The following is a 22,676-nucleotide window of genomic DNA, read 5'->3' on the forward strand; positions in this document are numbered from 1 at the left end:
TTGTACATTACTCAATCAATAAACAAAAAAAAAACTTGCAATATGGTGAAACTAACTACAACTATATTGTTGATCGTTTTTTGCTTATTCATTTCCACACCAAATTATGCAAACTCAAGAAATCTAGGCATCGAAAAGGTCGCTAGGCTGCACGTGTTCGTGCATGATTTCCGGGCCGGTGGGCCCAACGCGACGGTATTCACCGTCGCGAACGCGTCCATCACAGCCACGTCGCCCACGGGGTTCGGGAGCGTGCGTGTGGTGGACGACCTCGTGACGGTGGGTGCAGACATCAGCTCGGCCGCGGTGGGGAGAGTGCAGGGGCTCACCGTGTCGGCCGACTTGGTGGCGAACGCGGTCGCGGTGGGCCTCAACTTCGTCTTTGCTTCGGGGAGGTACAACGGGAGCACCGTCAGCGTCGCCGGGAGGAACGAGGTGCTCCTGCCGGCGCGTGAGCTGCCAGTGATTGGCGGGACCGGCGTTTTCCGGCTGGCGCGTGGGTACGCGACCACGAGCACGTATTCGTTCGATGTGGCGAAGAATTACGCGGTGCTTGAGTACAAGATTTATGTGGTTTATTCTGATGTTCGGTTTTAGGGTTTTTAGTGTGGTGTAATATGTGTTTGTTTTTTATGTGTTTTTGTGGGAATTAAGAAGCTACTACTATATGATTGGTTTGATGTGAATTAGGCACCATAGGAATATAGCATCGTTTGTAAGTTTGAATTGGTTATTTGATTTATTTATGTCTATTTGGGTGAGGTGGATATGGTTGATTGGATTTGATCAATAAAAGGTTATACTCCCTTTGTCCCACGAAAATATGCATTTTTGTTAGATACGGGGCTTTAATGTATAATTAGTAAAATAAAAGATCGAGATAGAAAGAAAAAGTGCATACTTTAGTGGGATGGGTTAAAAGAAAAGAGTGCATATTTTTTGGGACGGTGGAGTACTATTGATAGGATTTTGAATTCGTATTTCTATTAGTAAATTACTGGTGCCCACGAGCTAGTTAATCATTAATCTTTGTCATGGTAAATTTGCATACATGGATTAAGGAATTAATAGCATGCACCTATATCAGTCAATCGGTCTAAAACCTTATATTTTAGAGGCTTATAGTGTTCTTTTTTTAACATATACATGAAAATTATTTATATATTTCATGTCACGTGCACATATATTTCTAGTTAAATCAAATTTTGTTGTGAACTAATTGAGAATGGTGACATCCCAACAAATAAAAATCAGCGATAGTACAAAGAAGGTGATTTTTAGGTGGAGAGAGAGAATCTTGATAAAAATCAGCGATAGTACAAATAGGACGCTCGAGAAATCTAATTAATCTTAAGACAAATATACTTGCGTCTACTCCGTGCATGACAAGGGGGTAGAAAGAGATATACAATGGCAACGACGAGATGCGGTGGAGTGGAGCAGGGTGCGGTTGCCGTTGCCTGAGAGTATTAAATCAATTGATGATAGGAGGAATAGCTCATTGCAGGTGGAGGTTTGGGATAATAGAAATTCATAGTGATTATATGTGTTAGTTATTTGTTCGTTATTATATGTGTTAGTTATTAAGTGCTTCAATGAGGTGACCTAGTTTTTAATAGACATTTTTATAGTAGGTACACTACTTATAACATTTACATTACAGTTGGTGCTGGCTGGTAGTTTTTGTTAAGAAACTAAATCTTTTATTTGTTTTTGGGTTGTTAGGATTGTTAATAAACTAATTATAAAGTACTTTTGTTTGGTTTTTGGGTTGTTGGATTGCCAATAAACTAATTATAAAGTACTCCAGTTTTGTTTGATTTTTGTGGCTTTTATGATTGTTTAATATTACTCTCTTCGTCCTTTAAGAATATGCACTTTGAATTGAGCATGGATTTTAATGTACAATTGATAAAATAAGAGAGATGGAAAGAAAAATTAATTAAAGTATTGTTAGTGGAAAATAAATCTCATCATATTAAAAAGAAATGAGTTTACAAAATTAAAAAATGCATATTCTTATGAGACGGACGTAGCAATAAACTAGCAACCTTCTCTTTTGGTTGAGTAAAAGTGCGAGGAAACCTAACTAATAAATCTTTTAATGAAACTAAATAGAAAAATTAATAGTAGGACTCCAAAACTGGTATCGATTTCTCAATCTATATATATTGATTTAAGACAAAAGTCCCAAAATGGTCCTTAAAATATTGCGTTTTTTTTTTGTCCAAAACATTATCTTTGAATTATTTGGTCCCTCACATTTGAAATCGGATCACATTTGGTCCATTTTGGACGGTCCCGTCAAATTTTTGACGATTTTAATTATCGGGTCACAAATCCGTCACTAATCCGTCACTAATTGGGAGAAACCGATCCATCACTAATCCGTCACAAAATCCATCACTAATCCGTCACTAATTATATTGTTCTCTCATTTCTCTTACCCACTGCACAAATCCATTTTCACACGACGAAAAATTTAAAAAAATTCAGTAAATCTACATTCGTGACCGCCCCCGTGGAGCCACAAGACTACGCCAACAGTCTGGCCCACTACGCCATGGCCACCCGAGACCGCGCCGCCCTCACCAAAATCGTCTCCACCCTTCCCAAGCTCTCCGACGCCCACACCATCAACACCGAGGCCGAATCCATAGCCGATGAGCACCTCGCAGAGAAAATCTCGGTCGTCCTCGATCGCCGCGACAACCCCCTCAAGGAGTCGCCCCTCCACATCGCCGTCCACCTCAACGAAGTCGAATCCACCCGCATCATGGCCGCCGCGGGGGGCAACATCTACCTCCAAAACTCCGTCGGGTGGCATGCCCTCCAGGAGGCCCTCCTCCACCGCTGCAAGGAGATCGTGCCCATCCTCGTCTACCACGACCACCTTAACAACTGGTCCAAGTGGCGCCGCCGCCTGCCGCACCTTGTCGCCGCCCTACGCCGCATGCGGGACTTCTACATGGAGATATCCTTTCACTTCGAGAGCTCCATCATACCCTTCATCGACAGGTAGAGTTACCTCCGTCCCTTAAAAATACTAATTAAGGATTTGTGCAGTGGGTAGAGAAATGAGAGAATAATATAATTAGCGACGGATTTGTGACGGATCAGTTTCTCCCAGTTAGTGACGGATTTGTGACGGATTTGTGACCCGCTAATTAAAACCGTCAAAAATTTGACGGAACCGTCCAAAATGGACCAAATGTGATCCGATTTCAAATGTGGGGGACCGAATAATTCAAAAGATAATGTTTTGGACCAAAATCAAAAAAACGCAATGACCATTTTGGGACTTTAGTCTTGATTTAAATATATGTTGGACTCAAAAAACAGTCCAACTTCTCTCTTATTTTTCTACAATGTCCTTCGAATATTTGATGAGAATTTAAAAAAAATTGTTTTTATTACCAAAATAAATTACAAAAAGAGAAAGTTCACGACCTTTGGATAAAATGACCTTGAAATGTGAAACATAAACAGATAATCCTACTTATAATGACACTGGTTAGTTTTATGTATTTATAAATAAATATGCTTCAGTTTAAACAACGGGATCTGTGGCGCAATGGTAGCGCGTCTGACTCCAGATCAGAAGGTTGCGTGTTCGATTCACGTCGGGTTCAAATCTCGCCATCCAAACTATCCAATTCTTTTCCTATATTTTGTTTTCTTTTTTTAGGTACTGCCCATTTCTTTTTCAATAATTGCGTTCACTTTCTTTACCTTTGTGGTGTTGGACTATTAAAACCAACAAAATTATAAGAGTCGTATTTGCAGCTTCGAATTCGATCTTCTTTTCTCTATTCTCCACTTGATTCGATGTGCTATTTTCTTCTTCGTCAGAAAAACCATTGAGCATTGATAAGCAACCCAAGAGCAATTACATGACTTGTAGATGTCACTATATAGAAAGAGTAGTTATAATAGAATATAAATGTAATGATTCTGTTCAATAGTATAGTTATTTATTTAAAATAGAAAAAAAAATTTAAATTGCGGAAATCCTAAAATAATAAAATGAAATATTTTATTGAAGATGTTCCAATAGCCTAGCACACGAACATCCCAAAAACACTGCATGCCACGTCATCAAGGACATCCCACTACACTGCCACATCACTAGGACATCTCACTACACAATAGCGAACTAGCACTAGGACTAGCCGACGTCCTAGCCAATAAAACAAATTGAAAAATAAGATTAATCCATTTTAATTGTTGGTGTTTATCAAATATAAAAAAATTAAGTGCAATGAGTTGTAAATATTGAGTATAAAAACAGTAAAAAAAATGGGAGGTCCTACCTCTTGTCCGCGCAATAGCGGACAAGAGCACGGACGTCAAGTAGGACGTCCGGTTTCGTGGACGGACAAGAGCTCGTCCTACTTTAGGACGTCTGACCTGACGTCCATTATTGAAGCAAACACCCCCACGGTGGGGGGCTGCAGGGCATTGTTGGGGTTCCCATAGGATAGGTTGGGTGCACCTTGTTCCCATAATTGTTGTAGTTACCACCCCCTTGGTTGGGACGGTAATTGTTGAAGTTCCTATTGTTGCCACCTTGATGCACATAATTCACATCTTCAATCCCATGATGGCTTTCGAGCCCAGATGGCTCTGTTCCCATAAAACCAAGCTTGCTAGTCAAGAAATCCAGCTGCTTAGACATCATGTCCATCCTATCAATGTCCGATGCAGATGCCACTCTTTAGGTTTTGCTTCTCTCGTTCCCTCCATCCCTCATCATTTGAAGTTACCCTTTCAATAACCTCAAGTGCATCATCTTCTCCAAACTTAGGGAGTGACCCTCCCTGCGCTCATGTTCAACTCGCGCATTGCTTTCGGAGTGCTTCCCCTGTAAAAAGCTAGGATCTGTTGCCCCGGGCTTAAACCATGGTTGGGGCATCGTCTCATCAAGTATTCGAACCTTTTCCATGCCTCTTAAACATTCTCTTGAGGCTGCTTCGCATACTGAATAACTTCTGCTTACCATTTAAGTGCCTCGCTTGGCGAATAATACTTCTCCAAGAATAACTACACCATTGCATCCCATGTTGTCACAGAGTTAGGTCCCATACTATCATACCACTCTTTGGCATCATTCTTCAAGGAGAAGGGAAATAGTCTGAGGCGAACTTGATCGTCGGTAACCCCATTAGCCTTCACTGTGTTGCTAATTTGTATAAACTTGGTGAGGTGCTTGTTGGCATCTTCTGAGCCTGTTCCACCAAATGCATGTGCTTCTTCCCTGTTTATCAACCCCGGCTTAAATTCAAACAGATTCTGCACATGCTGTGGTGCTGCTCTCGCATTCTGCTCATCCAGCCGCCTCTGCATGGCGGCCATCTGCTGAAGGAGTTGATGGACAACAGGATCTGGATGTTCCACATTTTTGTTCTCGTTATTCACCTCATTCTCGTTATTCTCCTAATTGTTATTCTCATTGTGGTTATTCTCCATTTTGTTCTCCATCAGAATTGGAGAAGACGGCTCGTACTGGATAGGTGATGGAAGTGGAGATGGACTGGGTGATGGAGTTCTCTGAATAGGAGAAGGTGGACGCCTATGACCGGGTGAAGATACCCGAATCCTTTGGTTTAACCTCTCCTGCGCGTTCCTCTTTCTGTTGGATGCTTCGATCTCGGGATCGATAGGCTCTAAAGGTGGACCTTTAGAGCACGTGTGCATACAACCTGAGCAAGGAAACACAAATATTAGAGAACTCAAAAATAAAATAAAAATAAAGCAAATAAAATCTAGATTAGTAATCTCTATTATTATCACGATATTAAGCTATAATGACACAAAATTGTCCCCGGCAACGGCGCCAAAAACTTGACTCAACTTATTTTAACACAAGAAATACCCGCAAGTGTACGGGGCTAGTGTAGCAATTAGCAAGCAAGAGTATCGTATCCCATAGAGACAAACTTATATCAACTCAAGTAACACGAACAAACGTCAACTACTATCTAGACAATCGGAAAGAATTTGATTTTGTTCTAACACTACTAAAAGCATATAAAAAGTAAAAGTAAACAAAAGTAACAAAAGAGAATTAAACACAAGGAAAAGTATCACAAGGAGAAGAGTAGAGCTTTGGATCCAACTACAATGGAAATGTCGTGCAATTACTTCAACAACTTCGATTACCCATTTTATGTCTCTAGGATTACTAGGAAAGTCGCTAGTCTAGGTTGAGCCCCCTCTCTAGTGTACTCACCCCGTTGATTAACCCTTAATATTGAAGTCTCCTTCTAATATGTTTGGATTAACTCCAAGGAACAAAAGACCCAAGCCCTCACAAAGGATCCCCTCTCTCGAGTGTAGATTATCAATGTGATGTTCACTCTTTTATCATCCCTAGTTAGGTATCTCTCGATTACTACTATCTAGGTATACAAACACAATTGGTAGCTAAGCAATTGAATTGAAAAAGTACAAGAGTGAACAAAGAAACCACAAGAGCTAAACAATCTAAAGAAGTCCTTGAATTAATCACAAACATCCATTGTAGTCTTCACCAAAACTCCACAATAAATTTAGCTACTCATGTTCTTCATGAAAATCAAAACAAATGATTCAATCAAATACATAATAAAGCAAATAGATACTCCTGTGGAATGATTATATGGAATGGAAACTTCAATCTCTCGATTTGTTGTCTTCAATCTTCAAATCTCTGTACAAAGTGTTCTTGGGAGTGTGTGAGAGAGTGGTAGGCGGTAGGGTTTAGAATGAATCTCATAGCTTCCAACCCTAGCCTTTTCTTCTGCTCTTTTCTCGTCAAAAATCATGTTTTCTGCTAAAAGACACGTCAGAAACAAAGACCCGGCCGGGTACAATATTTGTACAAAAAATCCACCCGACCGGGTGGTCATTTTCGACCCCTTCCTGGACTCTGAATGTTGAATCGCCGTACCCTGCCGTGTGTATTATTGAACTAAATACTCACCCGGCCGGGTGATGTTATTTGGGGCTATTCTTACTCCTTTTCCATCTGTTTTTCCTAAAACACTCAACAAACACATAAAACTCCAAAAGATAGAATAATTGGCTGGACTAAGACAATTTCGAGTGATAAACTCGACATTTAGCAATTCAACAGACCAATTAAACCGATGGAAATATGAGTTTGTCAGTCTTACACTATTTTTACTCTATTTATTAATCAAGAGACAACAACTACAACCCTTCATCTCTTAAACATCCCTTCTCTTAACTATTCATGTAATCTCATTTCATTTCATTTTCTATTTTGATTTATTTATTATAAAATTTAATTAATTTATTTTTTAATTTAATTAAAAAATGATGTTCATTAAAAATAAAAATTCATATACAAATTAATTGGAATTAAAATTTCAAATGAATATTGAAATTAAAATCACAATATAACAAAAGTATAAATATACTATTAGAAAAGAAAAAGGAGTACAATAAAATGACAAAAAATAATAAAAATTGAAATTAAAAAAAAAAATCTAGGGTACAAGGATTGAACCCACAACCTCTCGGATTTTTGAAAGCATATTTAGCAGTATACTAAGCATTGATTTAGTGTTGCAATCACACAAATTTATAAATAAAATAATAAAAACACTCAAATTAATTGTCTTACACCGAAATCATAAGCTAGGAAGGTTGGAATTGAAACCTATTTATAAAAGAATTAATTTGTCCCAATTCGAAATCACAAAGAAATCAAAGCACAAACTGTGGGCTTGCTTGATCGATATTCTGCTCACCACTTGGCGAGGGTCAGCGAGACAAGAGACTCGCAATGTCGTCTCTTTCGTGGCTCTTGCTTATGATAAATTTTTTAACGTGTTTGAATCTTTCAACCACTTGACTCGACCTATTTTGTGGAAATCCATATAATTAATACTGTACCTTGAAGATATTTTGACGAAACAGTCAACGAGGTAGACTAATTTTGACGATTCGTGTGAATTAATTATTGTCAGAAGACGAAAATGTTGAGTGCCAGAAGATACGATATTCTCTTCGCAGTTGGAAGAACTCGCACTCGCTGCCTCAATTTAGAAAGATCAAAGCAAAATGTCAAGAGTTTATGATTTATGGGAGAAGTTAGTCGGTGCCGTTCTCGACAGGGAGGAGCTCAGGCGACTTGCGCTTCGCAACAGCTTCAGCTCCGATTACAGCTCGCGCTTCAGTTCTGACTCCGCCATTGGTATACTTTTTTTATAAATAGATTCCTACATTCTTTGATTACAAATTGGATTTAATTTTGTTGTTCAAATTCTTGTTAATTTTCTGTCCATCTTCCAAATAGTGCACTTTCATATTATTACAACTCAAAACAATTTACTACAAATTGAAATACTGATACATTATTACAACAATTTACCTTTGCATCAGCTGAATTAAGTTTACATACTTACATTGTGCACCGTTTTTATGTGAAATCCATATACCTACTTATGGTACCGCAGCATACCCCGTTGCACGGCCTATAGAGCTGAAAGAGATTATAAAAGCGACGGAAAACTTTCAATCAGATACGGTCATAGGGGCAGGAGTCATGTGTCAAGCTTTTAGAGCATGGATGGATGAGCATGCTCTCTTCGCCTCGAAGCCTGGCTCTGGAATGGCTGTTACAGTTAAAAAATGGTCGAATTTCATGGAAAGACATCAGGATTGGTTGGTGTGTTTCTGTTCCCACGATGATTTTTTTGGAAGTAAATTAATTTTGAGCTTATGTTTTAGTACTGATTATGAACTACTTATGCAGAAGAAAATTGATAATCTAGTGCAACTTTGCCATCCAAGCTTGGTCAGCCTCGTTGGGTACTGTACGGAGGAATACAACATGATGTTGGTGTTTGAATTCATGCCCCATGGACGCTTGTCGGATCACTTATTCACAAGTAATTTTTCGTTTTGGATGAACATTCGTACCATGTTCTTTCGTTGCAATTCACCTATGATCTTATTCTGTGGTAACCTTCATAGCTCGATACCAATCATTACCTTGGGTGAGGAGAATCAAGATCGCTATACATATTGCTAGAGGTCTTAGCTACTTGCACGAACGAGATATACCTATCATACACCGAGATTTCAAGACGGCTAACGTTCTTCTAGATTGGGTAGATATGCTTGACTTCTCTTGCTTTGGTTGTAAATTGTAAATAACTGATGCAGTTTTAGACAGAAACATAGAAACATATATTCTTGTCTTGCCCCTTTTTCTCTGGTCATGCAGTTCAGCAGTTGTACAAATGGACATTTGATATTTCATATATTTGGTGTGCAGGAACTGAATGCCAAGCTGTCTAACTACTGTTATGGTACAGATGATTCGACCGGAGAAATGACTTCCATACCAACTCGTCAAATATTCGTTTCACCTGGCTATACTCCACCTGAATATATATCGAAAGGTTCTTGAATCACTCCTCCACCTTTTTTATGCTCGTAGCTGTGTTGTACTCGTTGTTCTAAACTCCTTTTCTGATGCACAGGTCGCCTGACTACTAAATCGAATGCATACACCTTTGGAGTTGTTTTACTAGAATTGCTATCTGGCACTGTTGTATCAAACTTGAACTTGGAACAATCCTACTTTAGTAAAAAGTCGAAATTACTGCAGATTATGGACATCCGATTAGAGGGTCAGTACTCTCGTGATACAGCATATAAAGTCGTGAAGCTTGCATTGAAGTGCCAAAACCTGGACCCAAAATCTAGACCAAGAATGAGTGATGTTGTGGTTGCACTAGAGCAGTTGCAACTTGCAAGGCCATGAACCTGTGTAATGACCAGGAGAATAGACGGTTTATGGCTTAGTACACTGTTGCAGAGCTAGCATGCCATTGCATGAGTACTAGGCCAAAATGAACAACCCTTGATGGAGGTGCATAAACTATGTTGCCAAGATCTTTGATAGTTCCACAAACAGAGGGCTTGAAGATTGAGAGTAGAATAATTATGACAATTATTTGAAGGCTAGATGACTGTCTCTTTGTTGAGGCTTTGAAATTGTGTTGTTGATTATAGTGTTTAGACATGGTTTCCATATAATTACACTTAAATAACAATCACACTTAAAATAACAATCTACCACTAACGAGGCAGACTTGCTTGATTATACTGACTACTGTGTAATGTGTATCAAGGAGAATGGATATAAGGAGAAATATGTTAAGATGAATGCATGACAAGGTATAGAAACATACGCTTCGACTTGCTTCTCGCTAGATTCCTCGGAGATTCTGCAAGCGACTTCTTGTTACCTAGATATCAGAGCAAATAAGGCAATCATTCAACACCACAGTGATTTGGAGCAATGGATGAATCGTTCACAATCCTATATCGCTAACTAAGCATATCTTCCTATTTCAAACCAAATCAACAGTAGCAGTATGTCTACGGAGTATATATTTACTGGCACAAGCTTTTTGTGGTGTTCAACTTAAATAGCCATTATTGATAATTTGAGCATAAATAAACGCATCAGTGTGTATCTCAACATTTATTTCATTAACTAGTCGATTCTTAATTAACTATTAGTAACAGTCTAAGTCATCATGAATTGCAGAAACTCGTGAAATCAAAGAAGATAAGATCATGATTTTTTTACCAGAATCGGGCGTTTCCGTCCAAGTTCAGAGTGGATGCTAATACCATCATGTCCATGAACTTCTCCCCAGCACGCATACGATAAATCTTGGTGCTGATATCAAGGTGCATCAGCATGTCAAACTGCTCACTCCTAGCGGAAATACGACACCAACATAGAGTCATAACATGTGCACGGCCAAGAATTAAAACAGGGACGCCATGAGATTGTACTCAACCAGTACGTTAACCGTTAACATAGAATGGACATCCCAAGTAACATCCAATCAATAAACCAACTCTACTTTTCAAATCAATAAACCAAATTCAGTTTTTTTCTCGTTCCATCTCAGAATATCCATTCACCCGAAACTCATCAGTTTAAGCATTAACAACGCATATACAAAAAGAGAAATAGATGAGTTTAAAAAAAACTCATACCCCGATCAAACTTTTTTCCATCTGGATCAATCGCATCTGTTGAAAGATATGAGTATTATTCATTCAACTTGTTCAGAGAATTACAATAGGTACGCCTCCTTTAAATAGGCCAAGGGTTACATAAAATTGGCAAGATTTGCCATAATACTCATTCCCTAATTAATTTTTTTTCCTTGCTTACCTATTTTCCTTATTTACATATTTTCCTTTCTAACACTCCCCTTCAAGTTAAGTAATGGGATTACCAATACTTAACTTGCCCAATACCTCATGGAAGCTTCTTGCATCGACAGCTTTCGTGAGTATATCCGCCAACTGATCTTCAGATCTCACAAAAGGAAGTTCTACCGTCTTGGCCTCTATATTGTCCTTGATGAAATGTCGATCCACCTCGACATGTTTTGTCCGATCATGCTGAATTGGATTTTCAGATATACTGATTGCCGCCTTATTATCACAGAACAACTTACATGACTTTTGTGAGTTTAAGTTCAACTCAGTCATCAATTTCCTCAGCCACAGAATCTCAGTCAACCCACTCTTAATCCCTCGAAATTCAGCTTCTGCACTTGACAAGGCTACCACTTTCTGTTTTTTGCTTCTCCACGTGACAAGATTTCCTCCCACAAAGGTAAAATATCCAGCAGTTGATTTTCTGTCATTTGGGTTCCCTGCCCAATCAGCATCCGTGAATGCATGAATCTCTAAATGTCCATGATTCTCGAATAGAATCCCATGGTTCGCTGTCCTTTTCAGATATCGAACAATCCTCAGTGTTGCTTCCCAGTGAGCTACTTGAGGTGCATGCATAAACTGACTAACTACTCCAACTGCATAAGCTATGTCGGGTCTAGTGTGGGATAGGTATATCAATTTCCCAACTAAACGTTGATATCTCGTGCGGTGAGTGGCTTCAGCTCCTTCAACTATCCGCAGACCATGATTCTGAACCATAGGAGTATCTGCTGGCTTACAGTCCAGTAGTCCTGTCTCGGTTAACAAGTCAAGTACATATTTCCTCTGACTGATGAAGATCCCCTTCTTTGACCTTAGCACTTCTATACCCAGAAAGTACTTTAGTAATCCCAAGTCCTTCATTTCAAACTCTGCAAACAAATTCTTCCTTAGCTTGCTTATTTCCTCTTCATCATCTCCCGTGAGAATCATGTCATCTACATAGATGATGAGGCATGTAACATTTCCTTCTCTTTTCTTCAAGAATAATGTATGATCAGAGTTGCTTTGCTCATACCCATACTTCTTCATTGCCTCAGAGAATCTCCCAAACCAAGCTCTAGGTGACTGCTTTAGCCCATATAGTGTTCGTTTTAGTTTGCAAATCTTTCCTCCTTCGAAATCTCCAACAAATCCAGGTGGTGGCTCCATGTAAATGGGCTACTTCAGTTCCCCATGTAAGAATGCGTTTGTCACGTCGAACTGATGTAGTGGCCATTCCCTGACTGCCGCTATTGAGAAGAGCACTCGAATAGTACTCATTTTTGCTACCGGTAAGAATGTTTCAGCATAATCAACTCCATAAGTCTGAGTGTATCCTTTGGCCACAAGTCTCGCCTTATACCTTTCAATCGACCCATCTGGCCTCCGTTTGATAGTGAAGACCCATCTGCATCCCACAGTTCGAACTCCATCAGGTTTAAGACATACTTCCCATGTATTGTTCTTCATCAGAGCCCGCATTTCTACTAGCATTGCTTCTCGCCAGTGAGCAATTTTCATAGCCTCCTCGGCCGCATATGGGATTTCTTCTTCTTCGTAAAGTGCTGCTTCAAACGCCTTAGCCATCTCTGTTAGATTTGCTTTAGCCAGATTCGCCATAGAATATCGGCTTCTACTAATCCTCTCAGGACTGTATCTCTTAGCCGGGACCCCACGAGTAGTTCTGTTGGGGAGTATATAGCGGCCGGTATCACCATCAATTGCTGCATTCTCATTCTCGTCTACACCAAAAGTGTCAGGAGTAATAACTGTATTATCTGAGCTAGTTTCAGGAATTACCTCGGATATCACTGGAGGACGACTCGATTCAGGCGTAGACGGTTGAGGAGGCTCTACAGCAGATGTGACTGACTCGGCAGTGACACTAGCTTGTTCTGTTGGTTCCACGTTCGAGATACTTGGATGTGGCATCGGAAAACTGAGGGGTCCAATTTTATCACACTCCCCCTGAACAGCACTTTCCCCTGACCCCGAGGTTGGGTATGATAGAAGTATTCACTTTCTAGAAAATTACAATTCATGGTTGTTATATACTTCCTAGACCCCGGGTGATAGCATCGATAGCCCTTCTGATTTACCCCATACCCCAAAAAAACACATTTTATTGCACATGCAGAAAATTTTCCTCTTTCGTGTTTCGGTACATGCACATAAACGGAACAACCAAAGATTTTGAGCGGAAGTATGAGAGGTGGGGGAATATCAATAAGGGATTCGAGAGTCTGCAAAGGAGTTTTCATACCCAAAATTTTTGTAGGCAAACAATTAATCAGGTAGACAGCAGTGGCAACAGCTTCGGGCCATAAAAATTTAGGAACATTTGAGTCAAAAAACTGGGCTCTCGTGACCTCTAGGATTATCCTATTCTTTCGTTCAGCTACACCATTTTGTTCAGGAGTGTAAGGACAAGTAGTTTGATGAACTAACCCCTTTTCTTTAAAAAAAATCAGTCATGTCTTTGTTAACAAATTCCCTACCATTATCGGATCTAAGAATTTTGATCGTGGTTTGGAATTGTGTCTGGATCATTGTAAAGAAACGGGTAAATTTTTCAAAAACGTCAGATTTATGCTTCAAAAAATATACCCAAGTCAATCTAGTGCAGTCATCCACAAAAATGAGAAAATATTTAAAACCATGATCACCAACAATAGGAGCTGGACCCCAAACATTGGCATGCACTAGAGAAAAAATAGTCTTAACACGAGTATCACTTGATCTAAAGGATTGTCTGTGGTTTTTTGCCAAAACACAAGATTCGTAAGTAATATCCTTAAAATGGGAAAACTTTGGAAAAAGCAATTTTAAATACCCCGAGGATGGAAGCCCCAATCTGCGGTGCCACAACCAAGCTTCCCGATTTGCAGATCCGTGAGCAAGCATCGCGGTGCCACCTTGTTGAGTAATCTCATCCACATAATAAAGACCTTGACGCTCAGTGCCACGCCCAATTATCCTCCTCGTCCTGATATCCTGTAATACACAGAAATTTGGATGCATTAGTAACGTACAATTTAATTCTTTCGTCACGTGGCTGATAGACATAAGTTTATGAGATAATTTGGGCACATAGAGGCAATTTGTAAGCTTCAGGGTTGGGGATATTTCAATGGTTCCACTCCCACCCACAGCGGTCAACTCTCCATCGGCAGTTTGAATTTGGCTTTTAGTTGCCCCATTAAATTCACAAAAATCTTTCAGATCGTAGGTCATAGTATCAGTTGCCCCACAATCAAAAATCCACTCACTCTCCTTAGGGTCAATTTTACTTTGGGCAATCCATGCAATAGGTATATTTTCCAAGGGTGCAAAACGATTTGGGCTTAAGACGGAACTTTCACACAGTTTTGGGGTCAAACGTGGAATATAGTTTTTCTGGGGTCCTAACTGTAATTTTCCCGAGTCATATTGCATATATTCTGAACTATAAGGACCAGAAATTAAATTACTCATGCTTTGGGGTTTATTCTGAAAATCAAATTGGGGATCGGGGTTTCTCAACCCCAATCTGTTACCTCCATATGACCCGCCTCCTTTCTTCTCCACGAAGGCTTCCTCGCCGGGCCTGCCGCCTCCACCCGGTTGAGAACCGGTATCTCCTGCTCTCCCACGGGTGTTAGTCATCTCCCTATTCCCTGCTCCTTGCAGAAATAATCCGCCTCCATCTTCGACTCCGATGGCTAATCGAGTTTTAGCCTTTTGATTTTCATCCCACCATTCCGGAAATCCAACGAGGAGGAAACATGTATCTCGAGTATGTCTTTGTTTTCCGCAATGAGAGCACCAAAATTTTGATTTGTCGGGTTTGAAACCGCCTTGGCGATTGGGCTGTTGCGCGGCGGTTCGTGGTGGTGGCTGTTTTGGTCGCGGTGGTGGCTGGTTTCTGATGGCGAACCCGTGTCCGACTTGGCCCGATGATGATCCATCGTTGATAGCGCCGGTCTGGAGATCGATGTCTGCTGCCGGCATGATTTTCAACCGCGTAGCTTCTCGTTTTACCAGACCGTATGCGGTCTCGGCTGAGGGCAACGAGGTTTCCTTGAGAATATCCCTTCGGATCCCGTCATATCTTGCATTCAAGCCTGTTAGGAATTTGAACAGCCGTCTTGTTGCTACATACGTTCGAAGTTGGCTAATCCCCTTGTCGCAGCAATCCACAGGTTGATGTTGCCATTGGTCAATTTCAACCCAGATTCCGTGGAGATGTCGCCAATATGTTTCTAGCCCATGTTCCTCTTGCACGATTCGGCCTGCCTTTTCCTCTAGATCGTACAACAGATATGGATCTGCAGTACTTTCGAATGTAGTTTGTAGGCTCTCCCACAAAGCTTGCGCGGTTTGGTGATGTGCAAAGTCGACAACAATTTCTGTTTCGACGTTGTCAATTATCCATGAGAATACTGTCATATCGGCTTCCTCCCATTCTGTGTACCCCTTCATTCCAGGTTCCGGCGTGTACCCCTTCATTCCAGGTTCCGGCGGCTGCGGTGTACCGGTGATATACCTGTTTGCTCGTCTTCCCACGATGGCTACTCTCATCAGCCGTTTCCATAGGGGATAATTCATCTCGTTGAGTTTAACGGCTAGAGTAACATTCTTACTCATCTTTAATCGTGTCTCCTTCATATTTGGTTTCTCTTCATCGTCTGACATGTTGCAGGTTGAAAATAACCGCCTTCTTGGTCGGGAAAGGTATTAGGCTATGATGATTTTGTTATGAGCCTTTGCTCTGGTACCATGTTGAAAGATATGAGTATTATTCATTCAACTTGTTCAGAGAATTACAATAGGTACACCTCCTTTAAATAGGCCAAGTGTTACATAAAATTGGCAAGATTTGTCATAATACTCATTCCCTAATTAATTTTTTTTCCTTACTTACCTATTTTCCTTACTTACATATTTTCCTTTCTCAATTCGAAATATATCTTCAAAAAGTGTCTCCACCATCCTTACAAGAAAAACTAATGCCGGCCTTGAGAAATAGAATTGTAATCAATAGCTCAACACCATCGATTCTTGAATGAATCAATTCAACCAACAAAACTAAATCACACAATAGATTGAAGACAAGTGAAACTAGAAGAACAATTCTTGGAGATAATCAATCACACACTTTTATTCTATACTCAAAGAATTCAAGCTACAGAAAACCCCTTCTCTACAAGCTTGGTTTTACAAGTGTGTATCTCTGTGAATCTATTCTCGCTATTCAAGCAATTTTGGGAAAAAGAAGATAAGATAGAAGATATACAAATTAGTCCCTCTATTTTATAAGTTGTTCAGAAATGCCCCATTTATATAACAAGAATCTACAGCAAATACAAAACAATCCAAATACTCAAATAAGAAAATGAAAAATGTGAAAAAAAAATTCATATTTTTAGCAATTTTATCCCTAAAATGAGTAGCCCCAAAGAAGCAAGTTCCTTTACATCTCCAAAATTTCTGAAACTTAACCAATGGAAAAAAGAACACACACACTACACACACCTGAAATGGTCGAAAATGTACAAGAATAATTCAAACAACTACAAGAGCAAGTAAGGAAAAATCAATTGGATAATCCAAACTAGCTTCCAACTTTACTCAGTTTCACAAGAATTCATGCGGATTTAGCAGCATCACATTGATTCCAAAGCTGTTACTATCCTCCAATTGATCAAACGATCACAAAATTAAGAAAATTTGAGAAAGGAAATAGAAAATTTAAATGAAAAAAAATAAACATTGAAAGAAATATAGAATCCTCAATCAAAACCCTAGATTAACCCCATGTAGAAAAGCTATCTAAATTCCCCAATACACCTCGACTCCCGAAGCTTTTGCCCTAGAAATTGCAGAGAAAGACAACCGGTGCTAATTCAAGAGTGAGAGTACAACAACACAAACTACCGTGACAATTTTCGTTGAAACATGTATTACGAAGTAATATATAAATGAAATACTCCTTGTTCCATAAAAATACGTCATATTTCTTTTTTCATCCGTTCATAGTCCATAGACACGAAGAAAGTATTGCAAAATAAATATGTTTAATTGGTAAAAAAATGGTAAATGTGCGTAACATAAAATGATTACTAAAGTATCCCCTGCATTTGCCCAAACAAACTTTTTGGTCTAATACATTAATATACTAATGTAGGGTTGCGTTAGTGTACTAACTAATTTACATTAATAACTAATAACTTTCAATTCTATATATTAAAATTATCAACACACAGACATAATTATATCAATATAATATGTAAATTTAAATATCAATACAAATACATAATTTATCAACACAAGAAAGATTGATAAATTTATGTCTTTGTTAAAATTTGTAAAAATATTTATTTAAAATAAAATTTGATTAAATTAAAAGAAAATTTACTCAATTTTTACACTCCATTAATAAAAAAGTAACACATTTTTCCAATCTTACTTTTTCCTATCTCTTACTCCACTTTATTCACTTTATTATCTCCAATTTTCCCTTCTACTTTATTACTTTCTCCGTTTCACTATAAGTGAAGCGGATTCTTTTTTGGACAGTCTCACTATAAGTGAGACATTTTCTTATATGGCATAAGGAAATACTCTATCTATTTCTTACTTTTTCTCTCTACTTTGTTCTCACTATTACTTTATACTCTCTTCATTTAACCACTTATCATCACTATCTAAAAACGTGTGCCCAAAAGAAATGTGTCATATATAATGGGACGGAGGGATATATTTATTTAAGTACTACATTACACACATTTTTCTTAATTTCCGTAACAAAAAAATGTTTTCATTATTATACGATGGAAGAAGTATTAAATAATGAAATTGACAAATACATATCCTTTCTAGTTCTTAAATTTGGCAAACTGCATTAAATCACTTTATTTCTGAATTTGGCATAGGGCATTAAATTTTTATTTCATTAATATATATAAAAATGATACACTAATACTCCCTCCGTCCATAAAAATATGGGCATTGGATATGACACGAGAATTAAGACAAAATTGGTAAAGTAAGAGAGGGGAGGGGAAAGGTATGCTAAAGTAAGAGGGAGGAGTAGAATGATAGTTAAAGTAATGTTAGTGGGTAGTGGGGCCTACATTATTTAATTGATATAACTTTCCAAAAATTGAATACACATATTTTTGTGGGACGGACAAAAATGGAAAGTGCACATATTTTTATGGGACGAAGGGAGTATATCGTATTTAAACAATATACTATATAATTGCTTTTGTTTAATGGGACATTTATCATTATTTAGTTAAAAAAAGCAATTAATATTTTTAATTTTATAATTTTTCATAAAATTCAAAACCTAACTTACTTTTTATTCTTTTATTTAAAATTATAGAGGAAAATCAGATAATTTTAAATCACCGAGAATCTAACAGATGGGATTGTAATGGATAGTATCATACTATTAAATGACTATAGTTGGAAGATTCTTTAGGCGGGGAAAATAATGATTTAGTGGTATACAAACATTTTATTTATATCAAGAGTTTTTCAAGAGCTCTGCAATAAAAGCACTAGCTTCACTCTCACTTTTATATAAGCAGAAAACTAGAAGAAAAATCTCAAGGCAAGCTGCAAATATCTTTTTTCTTCGAGGTACGTATTTTTATAGTATTTGTTATTTTCAGCAAATTCTAAATTAAAAAACAATTCAGTATGAATTATTTAATAAAAGCAACATGTTACATCAACTACAACCAGTTTTATTTCATGGATGATGGTTCAATTTGGTTTTCTTGATTTAGAAAAACAAACATCAAATTTCCAAGCAAGAAAATGTTGGTGAATGTCCTTACTCGGAAGCTAGTTAAACCTAGCAAGCCGACTCCACCACAGCTCCGGACCTACAAGATCTCGGTGATGGACGAAGTCAATCCATCAATGTTTGTGGTTCGAATCCTCTACTATTGTAGATCGGCTTCAAATCCCTCTTTGGAAGACTCGTTAGCGCAAACATTGTCGCTTTACTACCCACTTGCTGGTAGATACGATAAGAATAGTCGTACGGTTAATTGCAACGACGAGGGCGCTCTTTTCTCGATAGCCAAAGTTGAGTACCAACTCGATCAAGTCATAAATGGGAGGCTCAATGTGGATCACCTCAACCTTCTCCTCCCTTTGGAAATAGGTGCCGCTGACGAGCCCACGGACCCAATGCTCGCACTCCAAATCAACAGGTTTTTCTTCAATTTATACGCATTTTTATCTATTTAGGTGTCATTCTGTTGTTTTGTTTAATTGTCACCATTTCTAATCTTATATCTTGTTCTGTTGCCTTTTTTCCCAAAAACTCAGCTCGTATCAAGTGATGATTATCTATAACTAATTTAATCCTAGATAAACCTTATTCTGATGTAATTTTTATTTATTTAGGTGTTGTTCGGTTGTTTTGTTTACTTGTGACCATATCTAATCTTATATCTTGTTCAGTTGCCTTTTTTCTCAAAAACTCAGCTCGCTGATGATTATCTATGACTAATTTAATCCTAGATAAATCTCATTGATACGTACTATTATTTTGTCTAACAACTAGATTTGCGTGTGGTGGCACGGCCGTGGCCGTCTGCGCCTCGCACAGAATCTTCGACGCGGGGTCAATGAGCATATTCCTGACCGCGTGGTCCAGCATGGCCACCCGCGGCACGACTATCGCCCCCGTCTTCGACTCTGCCTCCTTCTTCCCCTCAGAGAACCTACCCCCCTTGCAGACCCACGATTCCAGGACCCGGAACAAGAACATAGCCTTCCGAAGATTCGTTTTCCCCAAAACCGCCATATCCGAACTGCGTCGCCGCACGGTCGGCGCAGGAGGGCAGAGGCTGCCGTCCAAGGTGGCGGTGGTCTCCGCCGCCCTGATCCAGGCGCTCCTACGTGCCGACAGGGCCCGGCGCGGGGAGTCCAGGCCCTGCGTGGTGGCCCAGGCGATCAACGTCCGGGGGCGGACGGTCCCGGCCGTGTCGGCCCAGTCGTGCGGCAACTGGGCCACATTCTCCACCCTGGAGCTGGACGCCAGCCAGGCCAGGGAAATGGAGGGGAATTTCCCGGGGCTGGTGTCTGGGATGCGGGGGGCGGCCGCGGCCGGGGTGGCCGACTGCAGGCGCCTGCTGTCCGACAGGGAGTTCGGGCGGTGGGCGCTGGTGGGGAGCTACGTGGAGGCAGACGAGAGGGGCGGGGCCGGGGAGTGTAAGGTGGTGTGGGTGAGTGATTGGTCGAAATTTGGGGATTATGAGGTGGATTTGGGGATGGGGAGGGCGGAGTGGGTGAGCATGGCGGGAGGGAGGTTGGAGGATATATTGGTGCTGATGGGGACAAAGGATAAGGAAGGGATCGAGGCTTGGGTGTCTCTGCACGAATCAGATATGAGAATTGTGGAAGCGGATGCCGAGATTCTGAAGCTTACTGCCTCGCCGGAGTCTCAGTTTGGCAACAAGGGATTATCCAAAATGTGATTTGAGTTGATTGGTGTCGAATTTTTTTTATGCTTTGTTTCTTGTATGGATTTTTATCTGGATTTTTCGAGTTTCATTTCGTATTTAAAAAGTAGAAATTTCGAAAAAATACGGATTTTAATGTATACTTCATTCGTCCTATTTAAGATGTCCACATTTTCTTATGATACGGGATTTTAGGTGGAATAGTTGTGTGATAAAATACAGTGAAAAAGATGATTAAATATTTTAATGATGAGATATGAGAGACAAATTTGTTTCCAAATATAGAAATTGAACATTTTGAGTAAGACAACTAAAAATGAAAGGTGGACATCTTGAATGGGACCGGGGAATTAATTGATAAAGTAATATAGAATAACTAGTGTTGGCACGGTACGGTATACTGTACCGAAATGAGCATACCGCATACCGCGCCGAAAAGTACGGTATGAGAAAACATGATACCGTACCGTGCCGACTTTTCGGTATACCGAAATTTTATCGGTATACCGCATTTCGGTATACCGAAAAGTCGGCATATCAAAATATAAAAACATTTACCTTACCGACATTTCGGTATACCGTACCGTGTTGTGGTATACCGCAAGTTTAGGGTATATACCGTAATTTTGCGGTATATAAAATATGAAAATATAAAGTATTATAAATAATAAATATATTAAATATATATAACTATTAACGGTATATATCGCAAAATTCAGTATATACCGTAATTACGGTATGATGCGGTATACCGCGGTATATGCAAAATTCATACCTTTGTCGTACCTTAATCTATCGGTAAGGTATCATACCGTACTGAATAGTGCGGCATACCGAAAATTCGGTATTTTCGGTATTTTTCGATACGGTAAGTGCAGTATTTCGGTATATTTTGTCAGCCCTGTGAATAACTATAAATTAAGAAAGATTGAGAGAAAAACGAGGAAAGTAAGAGAGAGGAAGAAAAAATTTAGTGAAAGTAATGTTAATGGATTATGGAGTCCGCTTCCTAAAATAGAAAGCTTAGAAATTTTCTATTTTTAAGGTATAAGACAAAATGAAAACAAAACAGTTTCTATTTTTAAAGAATGAGAGTAGTAAATATTACTCATGTCAGTTCTTTGTAATCTGAGATATGTCTTTAAAGCATTATATTTAAGAAAAATGTGTTTAGTGGATTAGATAGAAATAAATAAAATAAGAGAATGAAAAGACAGTAAAATAAAAAAATACAATAAATAAGATTAGATCTTTTATTTTTTTTATTTTTTGTCATAAAGAGAAATGAGTCCTAGTATAACTTAGGACATTATGAAAAGAAATACGACTCAAATAACATAAAATGTGTGGAGTACATCAATTGTTTCATATTTTTTTCACTTTATCTAATGTACACTCCCTCCGTCCAACTGAAGATGACCAATTTTCGTTTTTGGTTTGTCCTAATCAAGATGACACATTACTAAAAATAGAAATATTTTTTCTCTCTACTTTATTCTTTCTCTCTTACTTTGTTCTTTCCTCTTAACACGCAAAATAAAATTGCTTAAAATTCTGTGTTGTCCAAGGAAGAGATCATTCCTTGGGACGGAGGGAGTACAATTTAATATTTTCAACTATATAACTTTTTGTATACTCCCTGTGTCCACTAATACAAGAAAAGTTTTGATCTGAAGTTCATACTTTTCAGGACGGAAGGAGTATTTTTTTTGTATTTTTAAGTCTATTATTTGTGCTTTATATCTCCGTTTACAAAAATGCTCTTTTGCATTGGACATATTGGGTCTCATCTATAATTAATTAAAAGGTCTTTAAACATTTCTATTGACTTATTGGGCCTCATCTATAATTGAAGGGCTATCCAATATCCTATATTTGATAGGGTTATGTTACAGATTCAGATTTTTTAGCTTAATTGAGATGCATTTGCAGTCACTCATCCACAATATTTTAGAAATA

The 22,676-nt window shown here is 38.8% G+C and overlaps 3 protein-coding genes and 1 non-coding gene across 4 annotated transcripts; all 4 read left to right on the forward strand.

Moving 5' to 3' along the window:
• On the forward strand, positions 1-790 carry LOC121771994 (dirigent protein 22-like). The gene has a single exon (XM_042168906.1). The coding sequence runs from the start codon at positions 43-45 to the stop codon at positions 595-597; it is 555 nt and encodes a 184-aa protein (XP_042024840.1). The 5' UTR covers positions 1-42; the 3' UTR covers positions 598-790.
• A 2,770-nt stretch (positions 791-3,560) lies between these two features.
• On the forward strand, positions 3,561-3,632 carry TRNAW-CCA. The gene has a single exon. It is a non-coding gene; the product is annotated as a tRNA-Trp (tRNA).
• A 4,364-nt stretch (positions 3,633-7,996) lies between these two features.
• Positions 7,997-10,088, forward strand: LOC121768875 (probable serine/threonine-protein kinase PBL3). The gene is made up of 6 exons (XM_042165472.1): positions 7,997-8,203; positions 8,466-8,677; positions 8,765-8,900; positions 8,986-9,122; positions 9,290-9,416; positions 9,498-10,088. Exons 1-6 carry the CDS (start codon positions 8,071-8,073, stop codon positions 9,779-9,781), a joined length of 1,029 nt encoding a protein of 342 aa, XP_042021406.1. The 5' UTR covers positions 7,997-8,070; the 3' UTR covers positions 9,782-10,088.
• An 8,971-nt stretch (positions 10,089-19,059) lies between these two features.
• Positions 19,060-20,732, forward strand: LOC121774790 (pelargonidin 3-O-(6-caffeoylglucoside) 5-O-(6-O-malonylglucoside) 4'''-malonyltransferase-like). The gene is made up of 2 exons (XM_042171648.1): positions 19,060-19,460; positions 19,817-20,732. Exons 1-2 carry the CDS (start codon positions 19,060-19,062, stop codon positions 20,730-20,732), a joined length of 1,317 nt encoding a protein of 438 aa, XP_042027582.1.
• Positions 20,733-22,676: the final 1,944 nt, after the last annotated feature.

Source organism: Salvia splendens, chromosome 2, assembly GCF_004379255.2.
Source record: "Salvia splendens isolate huo1 chromosome 2, SspV2, whole genome shotgun sequence".
NCBI classification, from domain to species: domain Eukaryota; kingdom Viridiplantae; phylum Streptophyta; class Magnoliopsida; order Lamiales; family Lamiaceae; genus Salvia; species Salvia splendens.